At 39.1% G+C, this 15122-nt stretch overlaps 1 protein-coding gene across 1 annotated transcript in view; it reads right to left on the reverse strand.

The window, feature by feature from the left end:
• LOC114648132 (neuron navigator 1-like) overlaps positions 1 to 15122 on the reverse strand; it is a 249027-nt gene that overhangs the window by 66378 nt on the left and 167527 nt on the right. Inside the window, 3 exon segments of the mRNA XM_028796973.2 lie at positions 2003 to 2744; positions 7305 to 7605; positions 10108 to 10246. Coding sequence (XP_028652806.2) covers positions 2003 to 2744; positions 7305 to 7605; positions 10108 to 10246 — 1182 coding nt within the window.

A 15122-nucleotide genomic window follows, 5' to 3' on the forward strand; every position in this document is an offset into this window, starting at 1 on the left:
TCCCCGGGTGTTGCAGTCCACATACTGGGAGAATGCAGGTAATGTTTTGTCCAGCGTCACATGGTTAAAGTCTCCAGCGATTAGCACAAGTGCCTCGGGGTGCTGCGTTTGTAACTTAGCAACAGCAGAATGGATGATGTCACTCGCTATCTCCACGTCCGCCCGAGGAGGAATATACACGATGACAACAATGACGTGTCCAAACTCTCTGGGCAAGTAATAGGGACGCAGACTTACGGCCAACAGTTCGATGTCCCTGCAGCAAGTGGAGATTTTGACTTTAACATGTCCAGAGTTACACCACCGTGTATTAACATAGAGAGCGAGTCCTCCTCCTTTGTGCTTCCCACAGGTACTTGCGTCTCTGTCCGCTCTAACTGTGCTAAACCCGGGTAGCTCCACATTAGCATCTGGGATGGTGTTAGTTAGCCACGTTTCGCAGAAACGCAACAAACTGCACTCTCTGTAGGTTCTGACATTTTTCACCAGCGCAGCCAGTTCGTCGATCTTATTTGAGATTGAGTTCACATTCCCCAGAATCACAGAAGGCACCGAAGGCTTAAAACGCCACTTTCTCGCAAGCCGCTTCATTTTTAGCTTAGTGCTGGCTCTGCTGCCACGATACCGCCTTCTTACCTCGTCAGGTAAATAGGGAACCACACCGGCACTGGCATTTGTTCTCAGCGCTCGAAGTTGAGTACTTGAATAGGCGAGTCTCGGCGTGTAAAAATCCATGCCCATGTTGTAAAAGTAAGTGTGTCCAGGGAACAAATCCACATAAAATAAAGTGGTAGGAGTGATCAATAAATAAAAATAGAAAAATAAAAGTAGAAAAATAAACATACACATATAGTCCTACACGGAGCTGCTGAAAAGGCTGCCACTCTCGGTGGCGCCGGATGTTAGAAAAAGATCACTATTCACTTGCATTCATATGTTAAATGTACTAATTTAAACCAATTGATCTATAAATCAGAAACTGGTTTTTAAGGATTTTAAGCTTAATATATGTTATAATTAGATGACCAAATGAATAAAACTGTTACTAAGACAACTTTATCATCATCAATTTGGCACAATTATTGCCTTGTAATGTTAGCAGCAATTTCCTTAGAACATCTAGTGAGTTGTGCTTCCTTTATTCTTGGGTGTCTAAAGCAACACATTAAAATTAAATTTGGGCTTCATTTTTTTTAAAACATTATTAGGATCAAAGGAAATCCAACCCTCAAGCAAAATGTGTAGCAGCTGCTCTTATATATACTGTATGAACATAACACAGTTTGCTTGTACTTTTGTATTTTAGAGATTCTGTATTGATTATGAAAATGCTAAACATTTACCTAATGGTCATTTATTTTACATCCTTCTCAATAAGTATCCCCAGACTCTGTTTATAGCAGTAAGTGAAAAATTTCAAATCAGCAGACTTATATTTTAAGGCACATAAGGATTCATATACACTCTTAAAAATAAAGGTTCCAGAGTGGTTCTTCAGAGTGATGCCAAAGAGGAACCACTTTTGGTGCCTAAAAGAATCACCCAAATAAATGAAGGTTTCAGAAAGAACTTTTATATATTTAGATATCTAACAGGCTATTCACAACTCATTTATTGTACCAGATTTGTGAAATACCTATGGGTTATAATTTTAAAAGGTCTCATTTTAGGTTTTCTTAATCTGTTTGTGTCCTGCTAGGTAGCCTAGCAAAAATGAAAGATTTCAGGCATTTATTTCTGCATATTAAGAAGTTTTTCAAAGCACAAAGAACTAACGTTATCTGCAAAAAACCCTTCCCTCAATGAAATGGTGCTTTGTCAAGCTATGGAACTATGAGGAACCACACAACCCAGTAAAGAACCATTATATGCCATTAAAGAACTAGCATTTTTAAGAGTGCAGAGTTATAAAACTTCTGGAAGAAATCCCTGTAGACACAGGTGGATAGTAGAACTTAGCCCTTTTTCTAAAATGCTTTTGGTCAACCAAGAGTTTATATACCTGTGAGAAATGGGTGATGAAAGTTCTGAAAACTTGGTTCCTGTTGGTGGTCGAAGGCCCTGAACTTTGGGACTGGGTTCAGGAGTAGTTGCCGTAGATTTTAATGGCCCGCATTCAGAGTCTGAAGCAACTGCCTTTGCCTTAGCTTTCTCTTTCTCACGGTCTGTCTGGTTCACAGGGCCAAGGCTGGCTCGTCCACTGGATTTGGAAGTACCAAGCTCTTTCATTCGGGGGGAACCTGTACTGGGTTTGAAACTTAGAAGGCTGGCATCAATGCTGCTACTGACAGGTCGGTTGCTACTTCTTCCTGTGAGACTCATAGTGCTGGATTTGGCAGGCCTTGGCAAACTGCGATACTGGATATTGGTACGAGCTGTCGGTGACAGGAAGCCCTCAGCGCAGTTTGAAACATCCAGGCTGGTTTTCCTACCACCAGAGGTACTTCCACTACTGGTACCTCCTAAGGGTTTAACAGGTATTCCAGAAATCTTGGTTGTCTTTCCAACTGTCGCAGAGCCACTAGAGATAGCTGTTCCTCCAGCAGTCATTACAGTGGCAGTACCAGTAGCTTGTGGCTGCTTTTTGTAACCAAAAGATCCACCTGCTGAAGGCCGACTGATCCCTGAGGGAGGTTTTCGGGATTCCCCTCGGTCCTTTCCTGCATCAGAACATGACCTTTGCAAACTTGTAGCTTTAACTGTCAGCTTTGCTTTATCAACAGCTTTACTGTCACCTTTACCTCCTGGAAATAAAAAAATGATTAACAGTCAGTCTCACAATAAAAAATTTAAGGCAACAGTGTAGTCTTATGACCCAAGATGAGAATTATCATTTTCAGATAAAATATATTTTTACATTTCTTCATTTTTTGCATTAAGAAAAAACCAAAATAATCTACACATATGGCCTTTACATTTTCTCCTGCTTATTCTCTCTCCCCATTTCAGCTTTAATGTTGTACCTACCTCACTCAAATACAATTGATGCATTTTTCAAATTCACCCCACTGATGTATAATATTCCAACAGCAGAAAACTGAAGATGCTATAATGACTGAAAAGTGTGATTCACCATTGTATTGAGGTCAGTAAAAACAAACTGAAATATGTAGGTTTTGTGTGAAAAAAATGTTATAATCAGCTGAAAGAATTAACCACCACAAAAGTAGTTGTTAAAATAAATAGGTCTAAATGAAAGTGAAAGGAAAAAACTTTATTACAGAGCAAAAAGGAAAATATCCAATTAAGCTGAACAACGTAAATAAGGTCATTTACCAAAAAGTTAGCAGTTATTTGCACTATAGGCTTGCATCAGCTGTATTAATTAAATTTATTCTCCAGTCAGTCAGTCATTTCATTTTCTAATCTGCTTAGTCCTAAACAGGATCACGGGGGAGCCGGAGCCTATCCTAGCCAGCATAGGGCACAAGGCAGGAATAAACCTTGGACAGGGCACCCGTCCATTGCATGGTGAATGTATACACACACACACACCCCAACCACACACTAGGGCCAATTTAGCATCACCAATCCACCTACCCTGCATGTCTTTGAACTGTGAGAGGAAATACACGTAGACATGGGGAGAACATGCAAACTCCATGAAGGACCTAGGATGTGAGCCCTGGTCTCCTTACTACAAGGAAGCAGCGCTACCACTGTGCTACCCTGTTCTCCATTTATATTTAGGTAAAGATTGATTGAAACATTAACAAAGTCTTAATATTTTATATTTTACAAATATATAATTGTGTAACATACTGTACATTGTCTCCTTTGCTTAAATACCATCAAGTGGTTTTTCTCTTTAGTTAGTATGTCCTTCCCCATATATGCTGGTATGTATGTATTGTAGACACACATCCTACAGCCATATTTAAAGATACTGTAAGTACTACAAAACAAACTGTCAGTTGGTTATGTTAGTATTAATTATTCAGGAATGACATTTATAATGGAGCACAACCTTAATCCACCCCGATAAAAAGACAAGTGTCTCTGTATCTATGTGTCCGTCCAATTGCAATGTCTTTGTTATTTGCCATTTGGTAGGGGATTCACAAAAGCAGTACTAATGTTTGTGACGCGCCATCTGTTGGAATAAAAAAATAAAATACATTGTATTGCTACATGCATTACAAAATAACTTTCTATTACTTGATGCACTGTAAATGTTAATTCTGAATATGTGCCAGAGTAACTACCTGACAGACAAAAAGCAGCTCATTAGGTTTTAACTCTTCTTAGGTAGCACAGTTAGTACTATTATAAAAGTTTAATTTTCTGTGTACCTACAAGAAAAAGATTTTCCTTCCCAGTTTTTGAAATTTTGATCTTTACAAAGGATTGAATCAGCAGTTTTTAATATACCTTAGTTGAACTACAGTATGCTGACTTCATTATAGACTGGAAAGCAACCTAGTAATATATATTTTGAGATCCTGTAATCCAATCAATTTGACATCAACTTCAGCAAATTGGAGAACTGAGAAATTTGACACCATATTGGTAGAGCTGCACCTCCAACCAGACATTGCTGCATTATCCATCCATCCATCCATTTTCCAACCCGCTGAATCCGAACACAGGGTCACGGGGGTCTGCTGGAGCCAATCCCAGCCAACACAGGGCACAAGGCAGGAACCAATCCCGGGCAGGGTGCCAACCCACCACAGGACACACACAAACACACCCACACACCAAGCACACACTAGGGTCAATTTAGAATCGCCAATCCACCTAACCTGCATGTTTTTGGAATGTGGGAGGAAACCGGAGCGCCCGGAGGAAACCCACGCAGACACGGGGAGAACATGCAAACTCCACGCAGGGAGGACCCGGGAATCGAACCCAGGTCCCCAGGTGTCCCAACTGCGAGGCAGCAGCGCTACCCACTGTGCCACCGTGCCGCCCTTGCTGCATTATGACATTTTCAAACTGAGGTCAGTAGTTGTGTTTAGATTTCAGATGTGACCTGACTCTCTTGGGCCCAATGTTTAGTCAACAGTACTAAATCTGAAAGATAGGACCCTAAAATATCACAAACTGCAATCCTACTTACACCTTTTGGCTATGCTGAAAAATTTACTAAAAAGGAAGGGTTGAGTGTAGCAAGGTTGATAGGGAAAAAATGTCTGTAACCTATGTAAGAGGCATTCTCACAGTCAGAAACCCTGATCAGATACTGCAACAAAAACAGTTACTCTTTAGCTGAGTTTGTGTCCAGCTGCTGTCTTTTACAAAAGACCAGAAATAGAAGAAGCTAAATTCTGATAACATGCATGAGTCAAAACACAAAAGAGACAAAAAAGCTAGAAACAATAAACTAAGATCAAAATCAAAATACTGTAGCAGAAAAAAAAGTCCTTATACTAAATTGTTTTAATTTCAACTAACTGAAACTAATATAGATGTATGGCATTATTTTAACTCCAAAAGCATTATGCTGCTATCTTAAATGAGGGTGACTGATGGGAAATGAGTCTACCTATGAAGGAGCAACATGAATGTTTTTTGTTAAGTAGATTAGACTTTGTTTATAATTCCTAACAACTTTTCAATCTAATCCAAAAGACGAAGAATGCCATTGCTGAAAAATGTCCCAAAAAGTTGTCCCTTGGAGGACTCTTTCATTAGTACAATGCTTCACCACACACAGCACACGTTGACAGTGTAAACTTTCAAGAATGCAACTTCAAATAGTTGCCCCAACCACCTTATTCTCCAGATTTGGCACATTCAGACTTCTTTCTCTTTCCTAAGATAAAGAAACACCTGCGTGTGGCACAGATCCTGTCATTGATGAGGTGGTGTAGTGGTGTAACTAGCAAGAAGTTTACTTTTTTTCTGGGGGCATCCAGAGGTTGGAGCACCAGTGGGAAAAGTGCATTTACCTTCAAAGAGGCTACAATGAAAAATCCGTAAACAGCACTCTGCTATGTGATTTCCTTCCCATGTACGCTCACTTCCCATCAGATACCACGCGCATAAGGGGGAAAGGAGGACACATGTGACATGATACCTGCCTCACATGATCAACAATGGGAACAGCAACCATAACCAATGTTTAGTATCCTTTGAAATCTCTAATATTACAAAAAAAAAACTATTTTTATGTAACTAAGTTAAATACAGATGCTGCTGGAGCTATTGAGTATTCTGTGGCACTAGGGTTTAAATGTCCAAGAAAATTAACATACTTTCATTATTCAGGTATAATATAGGTAAATTAAACTTAAAAAAACCCACCCCACAATGCTATTGGCACAGAAGATGTCAAGAAGATGGACATGAAATGGAAAAACATGCTTCCATGAATAAAGGTTTGACAACAGACCAACCAGCTCAAAATACCTTACTCAATAAAAATAGACTAAAGCTGAAGTGAAAGAGACTAGGTTTTAGACTATGAGAAAAATAAAGACTCAGACTAGTGAAAATAATTGGTATAGAAAATGGAAAGTGCGTCAGGTTACCCATATCTCCGTATGTGTGTTAAAGACTGTTGGTCAAACAGTATGAATGATTTGGAAACAAAAAGTATTATCATCCTCTTGTCCACTGATAAAACTATTCATTGTAAAAAATATTCTCAGATATGATAAATACACTCAGCGTAACAGTCACTTATGATTTTAGTTTCTTTTTAATTTTTCTCAGGTTTTCCAGAGGCTATAAAATAAATTTTGGTGTTGTTTTGGGAGTTTTAATACCTGAGGAATCCAATTCAGCAGTCAGAATATTATTTAGACTTCCATTTTCAAGTTGATTTTTTTTATCAACACCATTTTGGTTTGACAATGGTCCCCTATTTTTGTGGCATTTGATTCTCCCATGATGCACCAGGGCTGCACCAGTATAGAGATTTCCTCAAAAACAGTCACTTGTATCAGAGATTGCACCAAACCTAAAGACACTCTTTCTGGGATATTTTGCTTACTGGTTATTGAAACAAAGCTCTGCTTTTTGACAGTGATATGGCACTGACATTCTCTCGTTTTGACTTTTGGTTTTGACCCTTGCTTTGCCATGACTCAGTTCTTTCTCCTGTGCTACACTCCTATTTTTCAGACTTACCACTCTTTTTGCAGTCAATACACACATCTTTAGATGATCAGAGGAAACCACATTTAATTTAATTCATATTACTATTTTTGGTAGTAGAGCTAATATATGAATCAAAAGATGGCAAAAAAAGTGTGTGCAATGGGAAACAAGAGTCTTTCATCATGTGGAGGAATTTTCTTTAATGCTTAATTCCTGCTCAGTCCTTCTGTAATTGAAAACAATGCATGCTTTATTACCTGCAACTTTAAGTGCACTGTGTGATGTGTGCGTGATCGGTGAAGTCACCCCAACAGGTGGGTTCTTGCCTTTCTTTAAGGCATTTGGTGGGCCAAGAGACTGTGGCTTCTTCAGCTCAGTTTTACAGGACTCTTCAGTTGTCTCAGACTGCACTTTTCTCCAGCGGCCAGATGAATCAGATTTCAAGCTGCCGGTGTCGTAGCTTCCACTCTCTGTGTTACGGTGCCCTTTTGCCTCAGACTCACTATACCAAGACAGGCCACTTTCCACCAGGGAACGCTTCTCTGCATCCGTGCGCAGCTTTCAAAAACAAACAAACAAACAAATACATAAACATCCTCCCTTATTCACTAAAATGTGAAATTATATATTTTTTCAAATTTAAATGCACATAATATTGCTTGTTTACCAGTTGATGTAAACTTTGCATCTTGCACTTTGAATGTAACTTTAGATGGTCATTATATACAAATTCTAAAAAACAGAGCTTATTAAAAAAAATCTTTTACTGGGAGTCATGAAGCTTATAAATGTGCACATGAAGAAAATGTACAAACGTCTGGAACTGTGAGGCATTACTGCTAACTACTACACTATTGTGTCACCATTTATTACAAAAATGTATTGTACTACTGAATCAATGGCTAATTACACAAAGATAAAACTATTTCTGAAATTCTCAGCTGAACAATTATTCATATAGCCAAAGACTATGTGACTTTAAGCTATATCCCTTGCAAACTGGCAATACTACAATATTGTAATCTAAAACTTAACTACTAAGTTTTATGTTAGGCAAAAGTTTAAATCTTGGCTTATCTGTTTATAAGGGAACACTTAATCATTACAATCTAACACCTAGTCAATTAAGCTTCATGGATATCAATCTGTCCATTAAGGAAGCATAAGCAATTGTGAATCAACTTCACCTGCTTTGGAGCAAATTAAAATGAAAACAGGTGCAATGGATAGACAACAGCAAGTGAACCCCTGAAAAGGAAACAGTTGTGCAGGTGATGGCCACAGACAATTGCTCTCTCCTTGTCCTTTTTTGCTAGTGAGCTTGTCACTACTGGTAGTATGAGGCGGTACCTCAAGCTGATTCAGTTTGCACAGGTAGTCCAGGTCCTTAAGGATGGCACAACCATACGTGCTGTCATATGAAGGTTGGCTGTGTCTCCTAGCACAATCTCAAGAGTACAGAGGAGATACCAGGAGACAAGCTGTTAGATGAGGAAAACTGGACAGGGCCGTAGAATGTTATCAAGAGGAGAGAACTGTTAGAGCCAGAGCTGGCTACTGGCATGCATGTTTTTGACCAAACTGTCAGAAACAGACCCCATAAGGTTGGCATGGGGGCCAAATGTCCTCTAGATGGACCTGTGCTCACAGACCATCAACGTGCAGCTCAACTGGCATTCACCACAGAATAACACAAATGACACCTTCGTCATTGGCGCCCAGTTCTCTTCTTAGATGAGAGAAAGTTCAAACTCAGCACATGTGGCAAATGTGAAAGAGTCTGGCAACGTCATGGTGAACATTATCCAAAGTGCAACATCATCGACCATGAGGTGGGTCAGTGATAATCTGGGGAGGCACACCTTGGAGGGTTGCACAGACCTCCACGTGCTAGGTAATGATACCCTGACTGTTGCTAGGTACTGGAATGAAATCCTCAGAGACACTGTCAGACCTTACACTGGTGCGCTGGGCCTTGGGTTCCTCTTGGTGCAGGACAATGCCTGGCCTCATGTGGCCAGAGAGTATAGGCAGTTCCTGCATGATGAAGGCATTGATGCTATTGAATGGCCTGTACATTCCCAATACCTGAATCAAATTGAGAACCTCTAGGACGTTATGTATCGGTACATCTGACACTGCCAAATAACACCACAGACTGTTCAGGAGCTCACTGATGCCCTTATCCAGGTCTGGGAGGAGATCCCCTAGGACACCATCTGCTTTCTCATCAGGAGCATGCCCAGACATTGTCGGGAGTGCATACAGGCACGTGGGGGCCATATACACTACTGTGTCACATTATGAGTTGCAATGATGAAATTCACGCAAATTGGATCCGCCCATGATTTCAATTTTTGACTGACTTTTGGTGTGATGTTAAAGCCAGCCCTCAATTGGTTGATGATTTTGGTTTCCACTAATCATTATTACATCATCTGTTCTCAATGAACTACACAGTATTACTCAGTAAATATTTTCCACTTAAATATATCATTCATCGAGATCCAATGTGTAATTGAATTGCTCCCTTAATTTTTTGGGGCATTGTACAATAAATTTACCATAATGCAATTTGAATTCTGATATTTTTCACTTTCAGATAAGGTTTTCAAATAACACAGTATCTTGGTCTCTGAGTGTAAACAGGTAAACTCATCACTGAAATGATACCTCTTAGCAATTTAGTATATAGATAATGGGTGGCACAGGGATACAAGTCTTTAGCACAGCAGCTTTAGAGCTCCACAATACCGAGTTTAAATCTTAGCCTGAGCAAGTATTGTGTGGAGTTTGCACAGTTTCCAGAGTGGTCTTTTTAAGTTTTACCTGTGGTCTCCAGTTTCTTCTTATACAACTGTGTAGGCAAACAGCAACCACTAAAGGCCTGCAAATATGATAAGTGATTTTGAAGGGCAAGAAATCCTTCCTGGAGGTACAGAATCAATTGTATAGGTCCTGGCCATTTAACTTTTGGACATATTCAGGAGTGAAGAAGCCTCTAGTACTCAAACTTTTAGGCCAACACCAACACCAAAGAAAGAAGTGGCAGTTACTCACCACTATAGCAGAGTTGCGGCGAGACCCAATTGGAGTTGTTGGCAAGGAGTTGAGGGAGGAGCTGGCATTGAATTCTTCTGAACTAAGGTTGTCAGAGGCGTCACTTAAGCCACTGCTGATTGAACTGCTTTCATCCCAGCTGAAAAAGGAAAGCAAAAACATGGTCAAGAAGAAAATGGAGGGGAGTAGAATGATTAGATACAGAGGAAAATGAGAATGATGAGGGTTTCTTTCCTGTATACTCATGTATGTTTGGGGTATGGGAGAATGCAAAAGTTACTTCCATGCTGAAAAAAATACTAGAAATAAAGACTAGAGAAAAAACATTTTGGCTGTACAACCTTGATCAGGTATGTCACACACAAACTCATTAATACTGGGCCCATTTAGAGTTGCCAGTCAACCTCACTTGCACATCTGATGGTAATTTAGTCATCCCAATCTGCCAGGAAAAAAACAATACAATCAGAGCACAGGACTCTAGCACTGATGTCTCACTGCCCTCAACACGTTGCTCTCTGTCCTATTAAGAAAGATAGAACTGAAGCTACTGTAAATTATAAAATATTGTATTTTTATATCTCATTCAGGGGAAGTTTGGAAAAACTGTAAAACAAGGAGGGCATATACTTCTGTTGTAGCTCAAGTGCAAAAGAGGACAGGACTACAGAAAAATGAGCATGGGCATTTAGAAATCAAACATGAAATTTCAGTCAGTCAGATTTAGATTCTTCCAAGAGTTCAAAAACCAAAAAAAAGGTCACTCAGCTCAAAAGATGTGTTTTACAATTGTATCAAGAGTATAATATTGAAAACAGAAAATGCTAAGTATTATGGAAAACAGAAATACAAAGTTTCAATGTATCATTAACATCAGAGACAAACTCTAGCAAAATGACAAACTGGTGATGACTGGCAACTGAGTCAGAAAGGAAATTAAGGTAAAAAAGGCTTTCGAAAACTTGATGAAAGTACACAATCTTGTGAGCAAAGTACAGTACACACACTCACATACACAATATTAGGCACTACCAGAATTTAATGCTTGAATGAGTATTGCAACATTTTCCATTTCATGTTACATAGGGTCTCAACACATTTGAGAATATTAGGAAAGTGTGCAATTTAATTTTCTTTATGGACAAGGCTAAGCTTAGTCTCCTCAAAACAGAAAATAAGTTATTTTTCAAAGCAATAAGTGCTAGCTCCCCAGACTGGGGGAGCTAAAGCATGTAATGCTTTACCACACTACCAAAGGCAGCTTTGAATCTTTAAAATATATGTGTAAATATATATATATATATATATATATATATATATATATATATATATATATATATATATATATATATATATATATATATGCAAAAAATAAATAAAATAAATATATATATATGTTAAACGTAATTAATTGCAGTAATTTTAATGGAGAGAGCATGGGACTCTATAAAACACAGACATTTTAAAAGAGACTTACAGTGCATTCAGAAAGTATTCACAGCGCATCACTTTTTCCAAATTTTGTTATGTTACAGCCTTATTCCAAAATGGATTAAATTCATTTTTTTCCTCAGAATTCTACACACAACACCCCATAATGACAAAGTGAAAAAAGTTTACTTGAGGTTTTTGCAAATTTATTAAAAATAAAAAAAATTGAGAAAGCACGTGTACATAAGTATTCACAGCCTTTGCTCAATACTTTGCTGATGCACCTTTGGCAGCAATTACAGCCTCAAGTCTTTTTGAATATGATGCCACAAGCTTGGCACACCTATCCTTGGCCAGTTTCGCCCATTCCTCTTTGCAGCACCTCTCAAGCTCCATCAGGTTGCATGGGGAGCGTCGGTGCACAGCCATTTTAAGATCTCTCCAGAGATGTTCAATCGGATTCAAGTCTGGGATCTGGCTGGGCCACTCAAGGACATTCACAGAGTTGTCCTGAAGCCACTCCTTTGATATCTTGGCTGTGTGCTTAGGGTCGTTGTCCTTCTGAAAGATGAACCGTCGCCCCAGTCTGACGTCAAGAGCGCTCAGGAGCAGGTTTTCATCCAGGATGTCTCTGTACATTGCTGCAGTCATCTTTCCCTTTACCCTGACTAGTCTCCCAGTCCCTGCCGCTGAAAAACATCCCCACAGCATGATGCTGCCACCACCATGCTTCACTGTAGGGATGGTATTGGCCTGGTGATGAGAGATGCCTGGTTTCCTCCAAACGTGACGCCTGGCATTCACACCAAAGAGTTCAATCTTTGTCTCATCAGACCAGAGAATTTTCTTTCTCATGGTCTGAGAGTCGTTCAGGTGCCTTTTGGCAAACTCCAGGCAGGCTGCCATGTGCCTTTTACTAAGAAGTGGCTTCCGTCTGGCCACTCTACCATACAGGCCTGATTGGTGGATTGCTGCAGAGATGGTTGTCCTTCTGGAAGGTTCTCCTCTCTCCACAGAGGACCTCTGGAGCTCTGACAGAGTGACCATCGGGTTCTTGGTCACCTCCCTGACTAAGGCCCTTCTCCCCCGATCGCTCAGTTTAGATGGCCGGCCAGCTCTAGGAAGAGTCCTGGTGGTTTCGAACTTCTTCCACTTACGGATGATGGAGGCCACTGTGCTCATTGGGACCTTCAAAGCAGCAGAAATTTTTCTGTAACCTTCTCCAGATTTGTGCCTCGAGACAATCCTGTCTTGGAGGTCTACAGACAATTCCTTTGACTTCATGCTTTGTTTGTGCTCTGACATGAACTGTCAACTGTGGGACCTTATATAGACAGGTGTGTGCCTTTCCAAATCATGTCCAATCAACTGAATTTACCACAGGTGGACTCCAATGAAGCTGCAGAAACATCTCAAGGATGATCAGGGGAAACAGGATGCACCTGAGCTCAATTTTGAGGTTCATGGCAAAGGTTGTGAATACTTATGTACATGTGCTTTCTCAATTTTTTTATTTTTAATAAATTTGCAAAAACCTCAAGTAAAGTTTTTTCACATTGTCATTATGCGGTGTTGTGTGTAGAATTCTGAGGAAAAAAATGAATTTAATCCATTTTGGAATAAGGCTGTAACATAACAAAATGTGGAAAAAGTGATGCGCAGTGAATACTTTCCGGATGCAGTGTAAGAAGATGACTGATAGAAATAACTCTTACTAGGATTTCGGTCTATGTGAAAGTCTCAGGAACCCAGAGCCTTTCTGTGTAGCATTATGTAAATACAAGGCAGGAATTGGCCAATTTACCCCAGTCTGTGGAGCACCTTAAAAAACCACTGCCAACATCCCCACTACTGTTTAGTAATAAAATTCATACTCACATTTTATAGTCTAATTGGTATTTTTGATTTGAAATACTTTGTCAGTCCCTAAGGGGAAATTGTCTTTTCTCATGATCTTTGAGAATCAGAATGCAGGGTCAATTTTCAGGTTAAGAGCCTTGCTCAGGGGCCCAATGGAGTAGATTCCCTTCTGGCAATAACAAGATGTAAACTGCCAAACTTCTAGATACCAGCACAGATCCTTAGCTACAGTGCCACCACTCTGCCATGCATCCATGTTTTCAGACCTTTCACACAGACCTTTTAGGCCTTTTAAAAATGTTATCAGCACAAACAAGCATAAACCCCTCTGACATACACCATTTGATTTTATGCATTGTTTCATACTAATCTAGCTACGTTTGGGAAGTTAAGCAAATTTGACACACCACTGTGAAGATCACAGCAAAAGAAGTCAAAGAAATTGTTACACATCATAAAAGGCAGAGCTTTGGCTTTATTTGATCAAAAATAATCAATGTACTGTAGAAGTATGTCCTCCAAACAGATAAGGACCACTGCTTGAAAGCTGAAAAAGTAAAAACTCAGCTGCTGTGCAAGCTACTTTTGGGGAGATTAATTCAAAAACATTACCACATTCTGACAAAAGAAACACATTTTGTGAAGATGTTAAAGCTACAACGTACTACACCACCCACCAAACTACTGGGATGAATTCAGTTATAAACAAGTTAAAAAATATACGCATGGCGTAATATTCAGGTGCATTCAAAGACTTAACTGATCTGAAAGTACGAGCATTTAAATGTTTTAGCTACTTCAAAGAGTCAGTTATCACATTTATTGTTCATTAAATAGTTTTGTGATAGTAAGCCATATTCAGAAATAACAGTCATAATGCAACACAATTACATGCATTCGTGGAATGCATTAAAACATGTTTAACAATACTTTACAAAATCATGGAGTTAGAAATGTAGCTAAAATAGGCTTGTGGTGGCTCAATGCTTTTCATTGACAATAGATTCCAATTCAAGTAATTTAAAAATGGCATCAGTCAATGTTATGCTGTTACTTGGTAGCTGTGGAGGGTCTATATAACTTTAGTTCAATTTTTTTTAAACATGATATTCTTGAACGATGTTCTCAAATAAGAGTTAACATCTGTTTAAGTCTCAAGATAAAACTGTTGGCTGCTGTGGGCCATGATGGAGAGCAAGTCTGGACATTTGCCATTAAATTACAATGTCAGAGAAATACTGAATCATTATAATGTGCAGATTATTCTGCACAGAGTTTCCTTCTAGATAAGTGAAATTTTTTTAATATACTTTTAAAGTTAACTTACATCAAGTTAGGTTTTTGACAATACTATTGAACTTGTTTTAGATCCAACACTGAGAACAAAACAAAGAGAGATAGATAGATGAATAGAACTTTTTTCTTATGGGGAGATTTGTTTACAGAAACTCAAATAAATGAGTAAATAAACAATACACACAATGGTCAAACACACATTAGAATGACTAAAAAGGGATAAAACTAAAAAGTCACAGTGAAGCATTACGCAGTTGTATTGCTGTTGGTATAAAGGAGCACCAGTAGCATTTGCGAACTCTCTTCTGCTGAATGATTCATTGGCAGAAAGTCCTCAATGTTAGTGTCTTAGAGGAAGGATGTGCAGCTTTGTTCATAATGGCACTCAGTTTTGTTTAAATACTCTCCTTTGCTGCTGCCTCCAGGTG

Source organism: Erpetoichthys calabaricus, chromosome 3 (assembly GCF_900747795.2).
Source record: "Erpetoichthys calabaricus chromosome 3, fErpCal1.3, whole genome shotgun sequence".
Classification (NCBI taxonomy): domain Eukaryota; kingdom Metazoa; phylum Chordata; class Cladistia; order Polypteriformes; family Polypteridae; genus Erpetoichthys; species Erpetoichthys calabaricus.